This window comes from Oryzias latipes, chromosome 18 (assembly GCF_002234675.1).
Source record: "Oryzias latipes chromosome 18, ASM223467v1".
Lineage (NCBI taxonomy): Eukaryota > Metazoa > Chordata > Actinopteri > Beloniformes > Adrianichthyidae > Oryzias > Oryzias latipes.
In genome coordinates, this window is record NC_019876.2 from 11,810,116 (window position 1) to 11,830,433 (window position 20,318).

Here is a 20,318-nt window from a genome sequence, read left to right on the forward strand (position 1 = left end):
CCCCCACCTTCACATCCTGAAAGACTTCAGACTTGCTCCCCCCTTTTTTTTCTTTGCTCCCCCTCACAAATCACGCCCACCATCAGCTAGCTGCCCACCTCACCCATTTTGCCCCCCCCCCCCTCATCTGCCCCCCTCCTGTTTCCTTCCCACCCTCCCCGCCGCCACCTTTCTTCTTCTTCTGCTCTTAACTACTGGCTAGGAGTTAATGGACTGTTTTGGCCAGTCTCCAGACGGTGAGTGTCACCTCATTAGCCTATAGCAGCTCGCTCCCAGACTGCTTCTTGTGTGTTTTTTCTTCTGTGTGTGCGTGGGAGGAGGACTACAACAACGGAATGTCATTGGTCTGTCCCCCCCCCCAACAAACCGTTCAACTATACACCCCTTACCCTCTCTGTGTCTCCTTCCCAGCGCTACAATGAATGAGAAAACACGCATGCATAATTAAATCTATAGTCTCGTCCCTCCTTCCTCCACAGACGGGCATTACAAATAAAAAAAGAAATGCTCCTGCTTGGAAGTTTGCCACCATGGTGGGAAAAAAAACACAAGAGATGTGACCAACCCTGCGCCACTCTCACACGGACCTCTTCTTTCTTATCCTGGCTCACCGAATGGCAGGGTGGCAATAGCGGGCGAATGTAAATACCACCCGGTCCTGCCAGTCAATTACACCACAAAAAAGCTAATTGTGCGTGGGGGCGCGCACCTCAGAGATGTGAGGCTGCCTGTCGATGCGGCCCATTGTTTCAACGCAGATGCAGAAGTTTGTCTTTTTTCTCACACTCCAGACCTGATGCCAGTTAACGGAGTGAAAGATGAGACTGCGCTGGAGGCAAGCCCCCCCCCCCCCCCCCCCCCCCCCCCCCCCCCCCCATTCTATACCAGGACACACAGTTCTGCCCACCTGAAAATCATCCAAAATGTAGATATATTAGTCAGACCGCATCGTAGAAAGTTTTGAATCAAAATGAATCTTCTGTCACATAATGGGACGATTCCATCTTGTCTTTTAGTTGAATTTATTGTGTTTGTCTCAAACTACCAGCCTTTCATTTTTTTTTTAATCCAAACAAGTAAGAGAAGTTTTAGGAGATAAAAATGTGTTTTGTTTTAAAAAACAAACCAAATGCATACAAAAAAATTGGCATATGAAATTAAGTAAAAATATGACATTAAAAAGTTGTTTTCAGTTTGCTTTTTGAGTCAGATTGAGTATATTAGCACTGTTGTTAGAAAAAAAATCTACTTTTTTGGGTCACAACCGCCAATGTGTATTCTGAAATTGTAAATTATTTAACCTCTTCACACCATGTGGCGCTAAATTATAACGTACCATTTAATCCGGCAAATTACAATCACCTTGAATGGAAATAATCTGTAACAAAAGTCAGGCATGAAGTGGTTAATATTTTACATAAACTATTTGAACATTTAAAATTAAAATATATAGTCTAATAATTTGGGTAGTATAGATATAACTGAGACTTTCAAACTGAATTTAATGCTTTAAAAAGAGAGGGATAAAAATGTGGGAAGGACAGGCTGAACAGGATGAGAGCGGGAGGAGGTGGGACCGTGGCGTGCCGCCTGCTCATTTTTCAGCGGACAGATGAGCCTCTGTGTTGCGTTTGTCTGCCTCAGCTCGCTGACTGCGCCGCACAGCACAGACCAGCTCGCTGTGGGACGCTGGGTGCGCGCCTCTTATTTGTGCACACGTGTTCGCTGCGCGTGTGTGTGTACATTTAATGCGCAAATGTAGCATGACTTACATGAATGAAAGCTATTTTTTGAGTGACCCCCCCCCCTTCCCACCCCGTCCCCTTCTTACATTTCTGCACAGTAAACACATGCAATGTGTACATCTGTTCAGAGGTGGGTAAACTTTATCTCACAAATTAAAAGGTGGGGAAGTTTAATTTGGATGGATTAACCCTCATCTGCACCCTTGGTTTTCAGCCTGTGTGTCCCTTTTGTGCTCCGCCAGGTTCTCCCCTCTCCTCTCCCCGGCCGGTGCAGCTAATGATCCATCAGGCCTTTCAGAGCCTCGTTCAAGGCCCACTCACCATAGAATGCTCTTCCCCTCCCCGTCCAACACTGTTTGGTGACCTCAATGAGGGGGCCTGTTGTCCTGCCAGCTCAGTTAAAACGCTCTCCTCTTTTCACCGCCGTGAGAGTTTACGGAGGAGCGGGCACAGAGCTGGGGGTTTTTTTTCGGCGAGAAAAAAAAGAGTGCCTGCTCTCCAGTGGCATTAGCATGCAAGCGTCGCAAACAAACATGCAGAAGTTCTGCGCATATGCAGCCCAGGAGATGCACACGCAGGGATACTTTTGCCACCGCTTCTCAGCGTTCCCACCAGGACTTGATTCCAGAAGTCTCAAAAACCTGTCCTGTATGTGTGTGTGTGTGCGTGGGTGTGCGTGTGTCCTCCTATTGAACAAGTGTGTAGTGTCTGTCTCAGAGAAAAGAAGGCAACATTTCATTGTTCCTATAGACGTTTCACTTTCTCACAGCTTTTTTCACGCCCTCGTCTCGGGCCGTCTGCGTGCGTCTTTACGGTACCTGATCGCCCGTCAAAGGCGGGGTCGCCTAAGAAGTGAGCATGGAATATTCCTGCAAACTAAACAGACTTCCATCCATCCCCTCGTTGTCTTTATGAGCCACCATCTGTTGTCATAGATGAAGTACACCAACAGGGACTGCAGATCCTTAGAAACCCTTAAAAGGTTTTAATTTTAATTAAACCTAAATAAGGCCTTAGTAAAGCATGACATTCTCTTAACTCCTGGTGAATGGGTCTTAACTTTTTTGACTTCTTGTCTCCAAAAAAGAAAAAAAACATCTTGTGTCATTAGGTCGCAAACCTATTGTTAATCGTTTAACCTCGGTAGCCAATTAGCTCATGCTTGTCGGTGCAGAAAAACAGGAAATTTATGGGGAAATGGCTTGTAAACAGGAATTACTGGTGATGGTTAAACCTGGTTAGTGGAACTCCTTAAGAAAACTAACTACAGTTTGCAGAAAGACATTTAAACTTGGCACAATGGGGATCAAGGTGATCCAATTGCATGTGTAGTGCAAGTAACAGCAGACTTCTGCTGTTTGTTTCATTTTCGGTATTAAATCAGATTTTAAGGGTTCTTAAAAAGGTAATAAAAGTCCTTAAATGTAACTTTTGTAAATCTGTAGACACCCGGGTGACATCAACTTTTTTGTCACTGTGATCTGAAAGTGGTAACGTCCAGCATTTTCGCCTATCAAAGCCAGCAGCTTTTTTTTTGCCTTTTTTTAATGTTCTTATATAAAACGTCTCCGGGAGACCCATCCTTTAAAGACGATGCTGCCCCAAAATGGCGCTCATCTTGGTGCACCATTTGTCGTAGCCCCTAAATTCTGAGAGTCATCACCCCTTCCCCTTCAGCCGGGTCAGGTGGCAGCCCTTTGCCGAATGCCACCCATGACTCCTAATGGGGAGAAAGAGGGGCCCCCATGCCAAAATTTGGGAAATGTGTGTGTGTGTGTTGGGGGAGTGGTCTATGGTGGTGGTGGTGGGGGGGGGGGGGGGGAGGCATCACCAGTTGGCAAGCTGGCACACAAAGGCTGGCATGATAAGATCCTCCCTTTTCTGTGGGCAGATTTTCTCGCCCGTATCTTTTGTTTGGCTTGTTTGGGTTGCGGCTCGTCCTGATAAAAGCCACTTTGTTTAGACAACAAGGCGCAAAGGGAGGGAGAAAAGACAGATATAAAGACGAAGAGTCGTGGGGGGGGGGCGTTTAATTTAGGCGACAAATGGAAAGAGAGCTCTAACACAGATGGAATCGTTAAAAAAAGAACAGTTTATGGGGCAAAAAACAAAGAAAATTGAGAAAGGCAAAATGTAGACGGGAGCCTTTCACCCGAGAAGATACACCGCCGAAAAATACCCAAAGAGGCGGGTATGAAAAGACACAATGGAGGAAGGATACTGTTGCAGGCACAGGAACGGCGATAGACAGATAGTGTGGAGAAGAAACGGAGATCGGGCAAAAGAGAGCGGGTTCTGCAGGCGGTTGGACGCCAGCCCGAAGAGTGTGAGGTCATCCGCAAAGCTGTGAATGATAGAAACCAGGAGCACAGGAGGACACAGTGCACACACACACACACACACACAAACACGCATGCGTTACATACCAGCACATGCACAGCCTTTTGCGCACTGTCAAGAGCTGCGTGACCCTGCCACACACACACATATATGACACACACACATGATTGTGTCTTTCCGGACTCTTTGGAAGCAGAGAAAAGCAGGAGAAAGTCTGCTTGGCCACATCAAATATTTACTCAGGAGCAGCTGTATTGTTGAAACATTACGCATCGGAGCCGCTCCGTAATTAGGTCGATCCTTGTTGTTTTTTCTTTTCTCTTCTCCTTCCCTCTCTATGTTTCCTGACTTCTCCTGGAGTCCACCTCTCCTCACCGCGCTCCCCCTCCCCTCGCCTCCCCGGGCTGCTGAAATGCATCTTGGCTCGGGACCCATGCCTCTGGCAGCCAGAGTGCTATACATGTGCACAGAACCCCGCTCGGCATAAAATGGCTGCCAGACAGGCTTCTCCTCCTGAAATGTCGACAGTGGTATGCATCTGCAGGGCGTGCGTGACGCCCCCGTGCACGCGCGCACGTTTTTCTAGTACTTTTTTTTTCGTGTAGGGTATCTGTACGTGTCTGCAAGCGTTTGCGGGCTACAAACGTGCGTCGTCAAGGAGGGAGAGAGGGGGGGGGTTTCCTAAACTATGCGGCTAATTTAATCCAAACTGTGTGTATGTGCATATGCACCCCCCCCACCTTGGATTTAGTTGGAGAAAAATGGGTAGGGTGCCAAAAAATGGAGGGGTGAGTGTGTTTTAGTGATTATAAAATCCAGGCGAGCGACACACTGGGGTGTGGAAAAACCTCACAAGCACTTCTAAACTTTTCTTGCCGAGCCAGATTTTTGTTGCCATTACCACTAATTGCCTCAGCCGTTACAGTGGTATGATAAGTATCCAACCGGACAAGAAGGTGTAGGAACTTTCGGACGAATCCAAAACAGCCCCCACCCCCTTCTTTTGCTCTTTTTATGCTGAGTAACCGCAGATAGTCCAATTCCTGCACAGGACTGTTTTTTCCAGTCCTCCATGAACCCGTTTGTTTATTTAAACAAGTGGCAGGGATGGAGGGTGCCAAGAAATGTTGTTTTTGGAAAAGGGCCTGGTGTGTACGTGCATGTTTATGCGTGTGTGTGTGTGAGTGTGTGGCGTCTGGCCCTGCGATCCAGCCCTGCCAAGCTCCCAGGGCAAAACCGAGCCTCCTCGACCGCAACTGTTTATTTACAGGTTACACTGGTGTTTATTTGAAGACTATCAGATTGGCCGGGGCTTCTGCACAGGACACCTTATAGACAGACACCGAGACTGCTGCTCAGAACGTGGTCCTGCTCTCCCATTTCTGATTTTACAATTCCTCTTTTATGTCCTGCTTGTCAGATCAGGGAGACACCAGTTTAAGTTTTATTTTGGCGAGTAGGAATTCAAGCAATGGCTCTGGGGGGAGGGGCCTCAGGTTGGCTGTCATTTGCGGGTCAGACTCTTTAGTGTGTATGAGAACTGGACTGGAGTGTGATGTCACTCATAGAGAACAGCTTAAATCCGGCTCCAACTAAAAAAAGTCAATTTAGTTGCTGTTTTTTTCACGGTACGAACATCACCAGACGCTTACTGACAGCGTCTGGAACCAGATGCCGTCAGTAGGCAGGGATTGGTCCAAGTCGGTCAGAATAAAAATTTCTATGGCAACCACTCTAGCTAATCAGGACTGAGCTGGTTGGAAGTCCACGCCCCCTCTCCCCTGAAATCAGGCTAGAGGAAATCTGTCAAACATTTTGAATGTTTGATGTGAGACCACATGCTTTTATTGAGTCATCTGATTAGTCAGTTTATTACGTGAATAACTTGGAATAAATAAAAAAAAGGATTAACACAATATGTTTTAAAACAGTGGTATCAGAGCAAGAATTCTGACCAATAGTAACAGCTTCTTAATAGAAGTCTATGGGATTTTGGGTTCTTGGAACTAGCAGGTACTTCCTATTTGGATTGAAAGGGAGGGGGTCTCTCAGTCCAGTTCTCACATACAGGCAATGGGTCAGAGGTAAAATGTAATGCAAAAAGGGGAGGTGATTCCAGCACCGGCGCAGACCCAGCAGATGTGCCATATGCTTGCATCCCACCTTGAGTCGTCCAGGTGGTCTCTGCCGGTGCTACAGTGGGGCCTCATGCTGGAAGATGCTGCCTGGGATCTCTAATTGCGACGACCATCTGCTCTTTTTTTTTTCTTTTTGTCATGGCCACCTCTTCTGCTCTCCAAAAGGGCTGATGCGAAAAAAGAAAAAAGGGAAAACAAAAGAGCAAAAGCATTAAACTTTGATCCGACCTAACTCAACCAGAGCGCCTCGCTCACGTTCTCACAGCTTTTTTATTTTTTTCCTTCGTTTACTTCAGAGCCCCCCCCATCCACCCTTCCACCTCCCATCCGTCTGAGTCTGTGCCTCTCTGAGCAGCTCCTGGGGAGCAGGCATGAAGTTGGCAGTCATAACGAGACTGACAGATGACTCTGAAAAGTGGGAAGGAGGGCGGGCGCCACGCCGAACGCCTTTATGGACATGTGCTGTGGCAAATCCATGTGAACTTCAGGCATCTTCAGGCAGTTCTTCTGGAGTATTGGCGTTATGAAATTCAGCAGTTTTAGTGAAGATTTTCCCAAATTTTGAATAATGGGGGCTTAAATGGGTTTATAAGGACTTGCACTTTTGTGCTTGTATAACAGGAAAATGTCCTTTTAGTTTTACAAAGATCCTTTTGGGTTCATGTAATTTAAATAACGATTTTTTCTTTCTTTCTGCTTAACGTATGGTTGTTTTCCCCCCTCCCTTCTTTGTCTTTGTTGAGCTTTAGCCAAGAACATTCTGTTTTTGCAGCACTGTTTAATAGTCAAATTTAGGAGTTGGGGAACAAGACAGAGCTGGAGAGCGACACAGAGAAGAAGCAAGACAGGAATAAATCTTTCAACCCCCCCCCTACACACACATTCATTCCCTCCCCCTTGCTTTTTCCCTCTCGCTTATGAAAGCTGGGGCAGGAAAAAGTGTGTTGTTGCACGACGAGGGTATCTAAGTTCACCGTCTCTCCGGCTTCTTGCCTCTCATGCTCAGGCTGTCACATGTTCAAGGTGTAGATGATAATCTCCCTGCTGGTTCTCATTGCGCCCCCTTTTTTCCCCGTCTCGGGGTATGTGTGGTCCCTCGAAGTCATTACGAGGGGGTCCGCTATTAACCGCCCTCTCCTTCTCCACGTAGGCTGTTCCTTTCAAAAGCCAGATTGCGATCGGACGGTGATTTATGCGGGCTAATTTTGACGTTTCACAACTTTGGCGCGCTGCATAACTTCACAGGGGGAAAGAGCTGCCCCCCCCCGTGCCTGTCAGTGATCAGCCGCAGCCCGCCGATGCATTCCCGTCCTCAGCGAGGTGCAGCGATGTCAGTCTGGCCGCCTCCACCGCCGCGCCGAAGCCGGTGGAAAGAATTCCACTCATGTTTCCTCGTGTTCCCCTCCCGCCTCCCGCCTGTCCTCTTTCCTTCTCCCCCCCTACATGTTTTGTTCTGTGCTTGTACCTTGCACAGCAGGACTGAAGCCCCCCCCCCCAACTTCCCATTAGAAAAACGGTAAAAAACTTTAGTCGGTCCCACGTCAGAGATCTGCACTCTCCCCCTAAAAGAATGATAGCACAGTTCAAACAAAGCTGTCTTGTTTGATCTACTGCTAGGGGGGGGGTCAAAAGATAAGAGCAGACTTTAAGCTGCCACAAAAGCCCCCCCCCGCTGATATCTTTTACATTATTTCCTCAAGAGATTTACGAAAACTATCAAATCATGATGGTATGTTTCTATACTAACCCCCCCCCCTTTTGTGTGTGTGTGTTCACAGACTCGCAGCAGTCAGGAAGTCCAAGTAACAATGAGCCAGGCAAAAACCCTCTTCCAGGTATGTACAGTGGCAGTTCCCTCCTGTCATCACTCCCGTGCTGCCGGCCCGCCCCACAGGGGCTGATGGGACATCGCGCTTAGGTCAAATCGCAGACAGACATCCGAGAGGGGGGAACTTTTGCTGTCCAATCTAGCCATGGGGATCTTTGTTAACCCTTTACGATTGGAGATGTCGCAGACGACACCTTTCACACACTGTAACTCCACAACCGTTTACGCCATCAACGTGAATCGGTTGATTCTGACGCTGAGAAGAGCAGCTTTGGGAGAAAAGGGGCTCTTCTCCACTTCAGAATCCACTGGAAATACGTGAATTGCTTAAACAGTTGAAAAACAACAACAGTCGTAAACACTGAAGATAAGGCTCCAGTGTTAAAGGGTTATTATTTTTACTAGAGTTCTAACAAGTTTCTGAATACTCAAATATCTGCGTTATGCTCCAGAAAATCTAAACATTTGTGACGTCCAAGATCATGGATTTGCGATCTTTATATAAAAAGTAAAGTTTAATAAAAATACACCTAAGGAAATCTAATTGTGGCTTCAAGATTGCAGAATAATGTTGGATTTTAAATATAAAAGCAAAATAAAACGTATATGCTACTATCACTGTAAGTAAATAAATAAAGAAAACGTTAAGGTTCTCATTTCAAAGTAAAGTGTTTTTCATAGATGTAAAAAAAAATAGATGTAATTTGCGTAGATGTGAAAATTAGACGTCCAGTTTATACTATAAAATTCAGAAGAAAACAGTTTTGTTTTAAATAAAGTTGACAATTTGAATAAAAATATGATCAAAATGAACTAAAAGAAATATCACGAATATCTTGTGATCAATCATGTGTTGTCATGTGACTGTCTGGAATAAGGTGGAGATGCCGTACCAGAAATGTAAAATGTTGATCGAAAGTGTGAGTTTTTCTGGTATTTCCACTAGGGTTGTGTACTTTTGGATATGCATGGCGTAACATGTATATAAAACATTCAACAGGCGATACAATACAGTCCAATTCTTCAGCCTAAATGGATGCAATCTAGATATTTATTTCTAATTAGATATTTACTTTGGCCCTGTTCAGAGCGGTTCGTGAAAATATTGTCTGATAAGTTTATAAAACATATCTGTTGGAAATACTTTAGATTAAAGGACTGTGAGTCTTTTTTAGTGATTACATTTTTAGGTGGAACTGCAAAACTATGAGGTTAGAAAAACTGTAGAGAACATTTTCAGGATATTCTAAAATGATCCAAAGCAACAATGATTTTGTTTACTGCTCAAGTTAACCAGAAAGTTGATAGAAAAACTGGCAAGTGTAACATTGTTTAAATATTATTTGTTGTTATATTTTGTTAATTCAGATTTTCTGTTCTAAATAAAAGTATAAATGCTCGTGTTGGAATACAAGTAATTTTAATTTTTATACATTCATTAAAAGAAACACACATATAGCAACTATTCAAAAATCAGTTGAATTAAATAGTGGTTTAATCTGTGAATTGCTGATTTTGATTTTTAAATTAAATCACCTAAGTAATGACCCACAGCACTAGTTTTTACCAAATGGGTGGAGAAATCGTCACACGATTGGGTTTAATGTCCACAAGTGATGTTCGGCACTTCAGTTTATCCCCACTCTTGGAAAATGAGCCGAGCTAAACCGCTGTGTGGTCACAACGCTGGGACAAAAAAAAAGAAGAAGTTTGAGAAATACGATGAGCCCTCTACCTCCAGAGCAGGTTCTGCTGAGGCCGCTGCCAAGGAAAACATGTCAGCGGGCCAGCGACTCGGCCTCGGAGGCCCCTCCGCAGTGCCATGCCTCCTTGAAAAGCGCTGCTGCCGCAGGAGGAGCCGCGTAGATACCTGTCTGTCCCTTCTCCTGGCTCGGCCCGCGCGGTCTCGGCCGGGAATCAAAGCTAAGCATCATCGGGGTGCCAATAACATGTCTGGCATTGACAGCTTCTCCCCCCATCTCGATTAGTGTTGTTAAGTCCATGCAGGCCACACAAACCTGAGAAATGCAGCCTAATGCATGAGTCAGCATGCGTGAAACTATAAGGAAATGTTTGGCTGTTTTTTTCTGAGACATTACTTTGCAGTGGTTTTTGTCACCGTGTCAACTTAACATATTCTGAAGGTTTACTGTTGCTATTTTTAATAAACAAGCCGTGCCAGCAGGCCCCTTGGCTGGGGGTTTGTTCGGTGTGTCCCCCCCCGCAGCACGAGCGTGCTCGTCAATCTCACCTCTTCTTCCTCTTCTCTGCACACCTGTCCCGTCGCTCCACTCACTTTTACAGCGTCCAATGAAAAACAAATGCAGCTCCAGATCCCAGAACCGCAATGTCATGGAAAAAGAATCCTGCTGTTAAAGAAATGGGGGGGGGGGGGGGGGATAGTTAGTGGGTTTTTTAAAGACCACCTTCAATGAAAATCGTGTTTTTGGTGTATTTTACGTGCATTTTTCTCCTGATGAAAGACATATAAAGAAAAATAAAATTGCATTTCTGAGTATTTATTTATTCAAATTCAAATCTCAGAGGCGAATTTCTGATGAACTACTGCAGCTCTGCAGAAACTATGTCCTAGAAATGAAGAGTTTTTTTGATTTGGCCTAAAAACGGCAAAAACACAATTAAAAACACTGGGAATGCTTTGAAAATAGATGAAAAGGTTGATCAGAGTGGGACTTTAAATGCAGATGTGTTTTAAAAAGCTTAGTTGATCATGTTATCACACACATGCACCATCATAATATTTCTTTTTATGAGAGTATATAGGATTTTATACAATGTTTCTGACAGAGATAGGGAAAAATCCAAATTGACTCAATTTGTTTCATGAAATAAACAGATTATTGAATATAAAACTAATTAAAATTGATCTAAATCTTCTTGTACTACTTCAGAGTATTTTAAATCCAGGCAAAGTTCTGTTTATCTGTTTGCAGCAGCAGATTTTATTAAACAAACAGGAATGATTGATGGATCTATGCTAGTTTATCTTTATTACATAATATAATAACAAGCACTGAACCAACTTGGTGTCATTTTGAAGCTCAGAGCTTTATCGCTGCATCAAGCTTTTCATACGTCTTTAGCTAACAACCATTAACCGTTACACAATCGCTTCTGTGTCTGCAGTTTACTTGGAAGACAGTTTCATCAAATCAGGAGTCTTCAGCGTTGCCGAGTTGGTGCGAGTGTCCCGAAGTGAGTACCCTGCCTCCATGTTTCGCACTTTAACACCCGTGCCCCACATGTTTTTGGAGGTTTTTTTGTTTTTTTTTGGGGGGGGGGGGGGTGAAGTGAAGCTCACAGGGAGAAACTGGAGCGTCTTTCTGCTGCAGGAGTAACAGGTGCAGCTAAGGGTGGAGCTCTCTGTGTGTGCAGACTCACATGAAATTTCCACGTCTGTGTATTTACATATAAACATGGTCAACTAATCTCAATTTGGAGAAAACGGGGCGACCCCAAATCTTTAAGCAGCATATAAAGAAACCTTGCTTTTACTTGTGATCTGTGTGCAAACTCCAGCCCCCGCTTGCCACACAGCTGTGGTGCGGTAAATCCCGTTTGGCCGGTTCGCAGTAAGATAACACAGCCAGCGCGCAGCTGTCGGCGTGAGCCGGCGCTCATCTGCACAGACTTGTCTTCTTCCCCTGCAAAGCCGTTGACGGTTGTTCCCCCAGGACTCCTCGCATGGCCCCGGGCACGTCAAGGCACCGCTCACCTGTGTTGCCCCTCGCGCCGAGGCTGCAACTGTAGTGAACGTGCCCGAAGAGCACAAAGAGTCCAGTCAACCGCACACACACATACATACACACACGAACAAACACACCCCCTGAAACCCTCCACAGGCTGCGGTTGAAAGGAGCATACAGATGCTGTGTTGGCTGTGTGTCGCAGCATGCTCCAGCCAGTTTCCCTCTAATAGTTCCACTCAGAGGGGCGTGTTATTGCTGTTCGGACCCGGAATATTCTAGTTAATGCAGCACATCTGAATACTTTGGAAAATCTCCAAAATTATACTTTTGTATAAGTTTAGCCCAGGGGTCTGCAACCTGAGGGTCTGGGGCTATGTGTGACTCTTTGACCCACCTCTAAATGCCACTCTGGTTGTGTGAAAAAAATATGTTTTGAATTGTAAAAGCATTAAGCAAAACCAAACTTTGGAAAAGTCCAACTTCATTTAACTTGTTCAGTTTAAGCAAAGCACGTAGCAAAGCTCCAACAACAACTATAGCGGTCCAGCTTTGTAGCTTACCAAAATCAAACAATTGGACAGATTTTTGAGCGCCGCGTACCTCGTACCGTAGCATTTTTTTGTTGCATTTTTCTCATGATCATTGAGAACCAGGAGCAGAAGAAAAAATGCAGTTTGAAAAAGAACTTACATGTGGCGTAGAAAATACGCTGAGTGGGGGACAAGCTCCCTGCTCTGCTGCATTCTGATGCTGACGACTAGATCCATGCACGTCTTTGTTTTCCTCGTCTGAGCTGGTATCTGGCTCCAAACTGTACGGCTGGATAGCTCCAATATTGCTTACTATTTTGTGTTTCACTAGTATTGTTAGGCTGGGGGTGTGAGGGGCTGTAGGCTAGTGGGAGAGCATGTAAACAGAGAGCTCTCAGTTATGGATGATGGGAAGGGCGGAGTTGTCGCTCTGCAGAAACTTTGTCTTAGATAAAAACCACAAAGGTTTTTGGATTTTGGCTAAAAACGTTGTGATCATACGTGACGGTTAGGCAAACAGGTTGAAACACATTGCCAAAATAGTCCCAAAACATTTAATGATCGCAGAAGGGCAGGCCAAGACACACCAGAGCAGAACACAGAGAGACCCCTCCTTAAATCAAAAAACACTAAAGTAGCGATTGCAGGCAGGAAGAAGTCACAGCTAACCTGCAGGAACAAAGCATCAAAATAAAAAATAAATAAAACATGCCAAAACCAAACCAAGAGGCAATTCATGACATCATAATTGAAAGACCACTGGGAAGTCCGAATTTAAGTTTGGACACTTGATTAGCTCTGATTTAATTTTTTTTTTAATTAAGATTTATACCTTTTGGCTGGGATGCCCCACCAACAGTAAAATAAACGGTGTTGAGTTTTTTTAAATCATGGCTGACATTACCTTCTGCTACATTTGCTGCATTGAGATGATCCTATGTGGTACAGGGAGTCTTTTATTTTGAAAGAAAATCATGTTAACCTCTTTCAAAAGTTATTAACTATTTAATATTTAAAATTTTTTATATCTTTATGTTTTATTTCTGCAAAAAGAAACAATAATATATTTATATTTATCATAATATCAACAAAACATGAATGCAAATTAGAGTCTTATTTTTCTACAGGGGGAAGTAAAACTTTGTGGCTCCTAAAAGTGAGACATTGACCAGAATGACTCTTTAAGTGTTGAAGATTACAGATCTCTGGTTAAGCCACAAATGTAAAATTGACTTTACTTTGGTTTACATTTTTACATGAAATAATTTTTGCAATTAAGTCATGAATTCCCCCAAAGCAACTCAAGGAAATGGATCACGTGTTGCATAAATACAGAATGTCACAAAGTCCTTAGTGGTGACCTTTTCATTAATTCAATACATCCCCTTAAAAAAACACAAAAAAACCACAAAAAAAACTGTGACTTTGTCATAAATCTCCAGTTACGTGCTCCGAAAGACAAAACGTATTGTTTCCAAGATCAGGGACTAAATATCTCTTTAAATAAATTTTTTTTGTGGTTTAATTTGTTCCCGGTCCAGATGGCCTCAGAGCTGCCATGTTTGCTCTCGTGTGACAGAGGCCAGTTTCGCTCAAGCCGACTGAAGTCAAGCTGGAATTTTAAAAAGGTCGCCTGCGCGCGCACAGGAATTGTCACTCACTCAGACGGTCGCTCCCTGGGAAGACATCCGAGCAGCCGCTCATCCATCATCACGCTGCTTTCCCAACTCTCCGAGCTGTTGAGACATTCTTTGAAGTCCATCAAAGGGAGTTCAAGGCCGACGTGGCGGCCTGGCGTTTCCACAAAGCCCCTCATTAATGCAACAGGAGCCGCCGCTTTGGGATGTTTTGTCAACAAAACGTGTGGAAGCACGCAAGACGTGTGAAGTTACAGCTCCAAACTTTTGTCACAGTAAATAAAATGTTTACTCTGTTTGGCGGAAATCTCAAAGTGTTATTAAATTAGCGGATTGGCGGCGTGGCCAAGTTGCATCACAAAAACAGCGGCGAGCCAAGAAGAGAGACAGACTATTAAAGAGAGACCATCTCATTGAGGGGAGGTTAGTGAGATCCATAGTCCTGAATGGAATAAAAAAACACACACACATTAATCTGGCATTTGGCGTGCTCCTGGGTTCGGAGGCATTCCTGCACCATGCAGCTCAGGGCGGGCAGCGGCGGGTAGGGGCCTCTGCCAGGGCGGAGGCTGGCGGAGGGACTGTGGCAGTGGTGAACCTCAGACCACAACAGACGGCGCCGCACACTCCATCCCCTCATCCGCTCCAAACCAGCCAGCCACTGGAGCCGCCGGCGGCCCGGCCGACCACACTCTAGAGCGAAGGCGGGACACGGGGGCAGAGAGTGAGGATGGGCGCTGAACCCCCTCTTGTTCTGTAAACAGAGCCGACCTCCCGTGAAACAATATCCCTCACCTTGACCGCAGTGGGAAAAGCAGCACCTTCCGCAGCGTAAATATTTGGGAAATCTGAAAAGTTTAGACAAACACTTCAAAGGTTGTTTTTTTCTGTTTTTTTCCTTTTGCTTAGACCTCATAAATAATAAATCTGGTTAAAACATTTACTGCAGCACGTCTGTGCAAATGGTAATAGATTGACACGTTTAGGAAGCACTGATTTACTTTGAAAAGATTGCAGTTGTTTCATTTTCTGCACAGATGCAATCACACGCAAAGACAACCCTAACCCCTCTGTGCCCCTCGCAGTGCCCATCACCCACGGCGCAGCGGTACCTTTCTCCATGGCGGACATGCCCGGCCAACACTACTACCATGACCTGAACTCCAGTGTGGGACTGCACCGCTCCCTGTCCTCCCCTCCTGGCAGGTCAGTGAAAGTTGCAGCAACAACAAAAGATCATAAGTCTTTCTGTTTTTTTGAAAACCACAAATTAAAGTCCTATTTATGAATAATACTGAATAATGAACCATAACTTGTTTTATAGCCTATTAGATTTAGAAGTGTTTTTTTGTTTTTTCAATGAAGTGAATAACAATTTAAGCTTGCCTATTTGTGTCCCAAAAAAATTTGAAAAAGGGATGACTCTACCTTATATCTGTTTCATTTAGGATTTTTCTTTTTTTTTTAGCTTTGTGCCTAGCTTGGCTAATGTCCATCAGCTTTATAGTTAGCACACAAAGATTTAGTTAATTTAAAAAAAGGCTGAAAATTATTCTGTATTTTAGTTGTAATGTAGTTATGTTTAACTCTTTTTTTTCTCCTTCGATACAGTTTTTTTTAGCTTTGTACCTAGCTAGGCTAAGTTCCATTAGTCTTCAGCGTTAATTTAAACAATGTTTAACTAGTCAAGTTATAAAAGGAAAGTTTTTTTTGTATTTTAGATGTAACGTAGTTAATTTCAATTAAAAAAATATTGAAAAATACGAAAAATGTTGTTCTTTACAATACAATTTAACTTTTTTGTATTTTTAGATTTGTGCCAAGCTAGGGTAACCTTCATCTTCTTGTTGGCAGACAAAAATTTAGTTTGTAGAATTAAAAAACTAAAAACTACTAAAAACTTGTATTTCAGATTTTGGTAATTGTTTTCCATTTTAAAAAGACAGCTTGATTGTGGACACATGTGGCTACAGCTTTTGTTCAGGAATTCTTTAAGGGTATAAAATCAGAAATGTTTTTTTTAGACAAAACTTTTTTACTAAAAATCACAACATGGAAAGTATTCATTTTTTATCTGTTTTAATTGAAGCACATGAAAATGTAAATTTCTTGGTAGAGTCCAGTGATTTGTGCAACATCCGCATGCCCTCTGTTCACATCGGCCTACGATATAAATTAAGACACTCAGACTCATTTAGAATATAGCTATTATACTTCACTTGCTGTCTTGCAAAAATTGCAAATATGGATCATGCAGCCACTCTATGGGTCACATTAGCTGGGATGTCTGGATGAAGCTGCCAAGAGCATTAATATAAAAGGACCAAACGCCATCACTTTACTGGACCAATACGGCCATTAATGTTAATGTCTCCTAACTGAGAACAGTTTAAGGACATTTTCCCAAATTACGTAAATCCTTGCCAAACATCTTCCCCAGCTGACAACAACTAAGCGCTGATACATCCTGACATCGTGTCCGTTATGTTACCCAAAGTGACCATCTCGCTGAAGCCGTAAACTCCTCCTTATTTGCAGTAAAAGGCCTAAAACGGTCAACATGGAGGAGAACATGGACACCAGCCCGACTGGACCAGACTTCTACTCGTCACCAAGCTCACCAGCCAGCAGCCGGGCAAACTGGCACGACAGAGACGGAGGTAATTTGTTTGGTTTTTGGTGGATGAATGAGACCTTGATGCCAACACTGAACCTACGTTCACACTGGACATGTAGTGCATGTTCAAGAATGCACTTAACATGCATTCATTTAGCCCATAGTGTTCACACTGGACAAGCAGGGAGGGGCTTCTTCTTCTTTTCCTTCTTCTACTGTTTACCAGCCCATGTCCGCCACCTGGTTTGGTGCGAAATGTCAAAGCGGTGCGAATCTCGCAAATCTTGTTCCGGACCTTTTTTTCACAGCTCTATTCCAATAAATGAAAGACTTGTCATATAATTCCGGCCAGGCACGAGCAGTAATTATTAATTTCTTCTTCATAATCGATTTTCTAATGGTTGGCACTTCTGTGAATGAAAAAGGAGGCCATCTACCAAATCCGAATCCCCGATTGGCCTGGTTTAACTTTCAACGCGTCTTCAATGGCCGTTTTTCACGTAGAGATCTGAAATGGTCGTAGAAACTTGAGAGTTATGAACACAGAAGCCTGAAATGCGCATTTGCAGAGTCTTGTCATTAGAAGTGGCTGCCTAAACTTGGGTTGCTGAGGGCGGAGCATACGTAGCTTTGCAGTTTGGATGTTTACGACATTTAAACATAATTCATAATTCTCAAAAAATGCATTTGAGAACGATTGATGTTTTCACGACGTCATGACGTTCTCATCATCGTTTGATAAAAAAAGGTTTTTATTGGCATTTTTGCAGCTTTTAACTTTTTAATTGTTGTTGTAATACTATTGTCTTTGTCAAGTTTAGTGTATTTTCAAAAGAAGAAATGTATTCTAAATAAAATCAATGAGCCACATGTCTAAAGCTTCGCGGAAATCCAACATCTGAAAAGCCTCAGGAAGGTTTTAAGTGAATTTAATCTGTTCCTTAAATGTCACGTCTGTTGTCCTTTAACTGTTTTATTTACACTCAGGCGGGATAAAGATTGCGCAATGAGGTTTGCAGTGTATTTACACCACTAATAAAGCTCACAGTGTGAGCTTTTACTTTCATGCAGGTGTCAGCTGTGAGCTCCAACATGATGGATTTTCTTTTTCTTTTGTTTTTTGTCTCCTTAAATTGTAGCTGAATCACCTAAACGCTGAATGTTGCACGGCAGGTGTCAATAAAAGCTGTTTGTTTGCCATACTGGAGAGAGAGGAGCAGAATGTATAATCAGATTACCTGTAATAAGGTGAAACAAGGGGCTTAATGGATCAGAGCGAGGATAGAGATGTGTTTCGGCGCAAAAGGGGAAAGCGGGATCCTCGCAGGACAGATCCAGCGTCTCATTATGTCGTCTCCTGCCACAGAGCAGCGGTCGCCGCCCCTTTTAATTAAAGCCTCACCGTCCCATGATTCCCGATCCTCCTCGCTCCCTGCCGACTTCCATCAACGCTCCGATACCCACGCCGCATCTGTTTTCAACCACCAGGGGTGGCGGAAATATTAGAAAACACGTCGAGTGTGACAGACAAAATCGTTGGGAAGCCACCAGGCAGGCGCACAGTGGTTTCAGCTGAAGTTAAGGCCACCACTGTTTTATTTTATGTATTTTATTGTGAAACATCCGAGAGGAAAACTCCAGATGATCCACAAGAGATGTGGGGACGGTGGGATTTTGCCACAGACCCAGTGCGGCTGCATGAAATGTCAGCGTGCTCTGGGAGTATCGCTGTGCGTAAAACACAGACACAGACCCAGGAAACGCTCCGCAGACAGCTATTATTCTGTCAATGGCGAGTAAATGAGAAGCGGGGTTGATATTAAACCCATATGAGACTCCCAAAGTGCCAAGCAGACATTTTTCCCACATGGTTTTCACTCACCGCGAGTTGGAAGAAAAGTTTCCCCCCTCGCGTTCTGCTCTAAGAAGCTAAGTTAGACCTAGTACACTGTTAAAAACCATTTGTTGTAAGACTTTTCATTTTTTGTTTTAAGTTAAAGTTAATTACAGGTTAAGAAAAGTCAAACTTTAAAAATCTGTGGTGCAGAGGTAGAGCGGCCGACCTCCGATTGCAAACTCTCACAAGATTAGACAGTACATTAGCGACATCATTACCGCCATCGTTTTCAGTCGTATCACATGGTGCCACCAAACTCCAGTTTACCATCTTTACCACAGTTTATTACCAGATTTTCTCTTTTTGTGTGTGTGTCAGAATTCCTTGGATAGGCAGTCGACCTCTGATTAGAAAATCTCAGGCTCGGTTCCCGCCTTTCCTCTCCCTCCGTCAAAGTGTCCTTGGGCAAACCCCCATTGCTCCTGGTGGTTATTGGTTGGTCATGGTGGAAAGCTACATACACTGCACAGGAAGGGATGGTTTCTTCTTTTTCTTTTTCTACTATTTGCTAGCGCATGTCCGCTACTTACAGTTGAAAAAAAAATGTTGAAGCCGTACAAATCTCAGGAATGATGCTCCAGGCCTTTTTTTTTAGTCACAGCTTTATTCTGATACGTAAAAGACTGAATGTCTTCTTATACCAGTCGGGGCACAAACCGCAATGATGAATTTCTTGTTTTTAACTCGTTTTGTACAAAATCGTAAAAACACGAGAGATTTGAACGCAGGAGCCCGACACGTCTTTACATAGCCCTTTCATGTGAATACGCGAGTTGTTGAGGGCAACGTAAATGTAGCTGAAGGCAGTCGAGCCGCCATCGGTGTGTGAATGTGGCTGAATGGGAGTGAGACTGTGAATCACTTTTGGCCTTTATGGAAGGTAAAAACGTGCTCTTTAAGTATATGTCATTTACCAGTTTTCTTTATTTGACAAAAGACAGTAAAAAAAAAAAAGGATTTTCACAGTTGGAAATCCCCCTAAATTCCTGCTGCTTCCTCCACAGATGAAGGTTGTTTTTTTCTTCCCTGTCAGTCAGGTGGATCTCTGAGACGGTGCCGCTCATTTCTCAGCTCAAACAGCTCATTTTGAGGGGAAGAGAGGTCAGACGATGTGAAAGTTTTCCCCCCTATGACTCCGGATGAACGCTCGCTTACAGAGGAAGCAGAACTTAAGGCGGCGCCGCCGCTGCCGCTCCTCGCATCTATTTGTTATCGCGCTCCCTTCAGACTGCGCTTCTCACCATGGAAAATTGAAAACTGCGCAGCCGTGACAGCGCGGCAAGAGCGCCAAGCCCCCAATAATGAGCCGCTCATACCTTGTGCACGCTCTCGCAGCTCGCAGGACTACATGTATTTGACTAAACAAACGCCTTCAGCTGATCCTGCAGGATTATTCATGGGGAATTACAGTAGCTACAGAGGCAGATGCATAGCTGTAACATTCTATTTGGGATTAGGTTAGGGTCTTGACGTTTGTAAATCCTATTTAGGTGACCAGCTGCTTTGCAACAACGTGTTAGTGGGTTCAATCGTCTGCTCAGACATGACAAAATTGTTTTTTTTTTTTATTGATTACACGTGATTTACACCCATAAGAGGTCATAAATCTTTTTTTTTTGTGTATTTGAAGTCATATTTCACTGATATTTCTCCTAAATCGCTAATGTCTTGAAAGGTACTGAAGAGTTTGCTCCTTCCCCACCCGCAGACATGTCTTCTCCCACCATGAAGAAGCCAGAGAAGCCGCTGTTCAGCCCCACCTCCCCGCAGGACTCCTCGCCACGACTCAGCACTTTCTCTCAGCCGCATCACCTATCAAGTGGGGGACACAGTGGTAAGCTCCTTCCCAGCTTTTTGAAACAAAAAACAAACATTT

General features: G+C 43.9%; 1 protein-coding gene across 3 annotated transcripts in view; it reads left to right on the forward strand.

The window, feature by feature from the left end:
• nfib (nuclear factor I B) overlaps positions 1-20,318 on the forward strand; it is a 68,279-nt gene that overhangs the window by 29,753 nt on the left and 18,208 nt on the right. For all 3 annotated transcript variants that reach the window (XM_011487390.3, XM_004079679.4, XM_011487391.3), the window contains exons 3-7: positions 8,002-8,058; positions 11,199-11,267; positions 15,014-15,134; positions 16,467-16,588; positions 20,151-20,276. In XM_011487390.3, the coding sequence (XP_011485692.2) occupies positions 8,002-8,058; positions 11,199-11,267; positions 15,014-15,134; positions 16,467-16,588; positions 20,151-20,276 (495 nt within the window). The remainder of the gene's footprint in view (positions 1-8,001; positions 8,059-11,198; positions 11,268-15,013; positions 15,135-16,466; positions 16,589-20,150; positions 20,277-20,318) is intronic.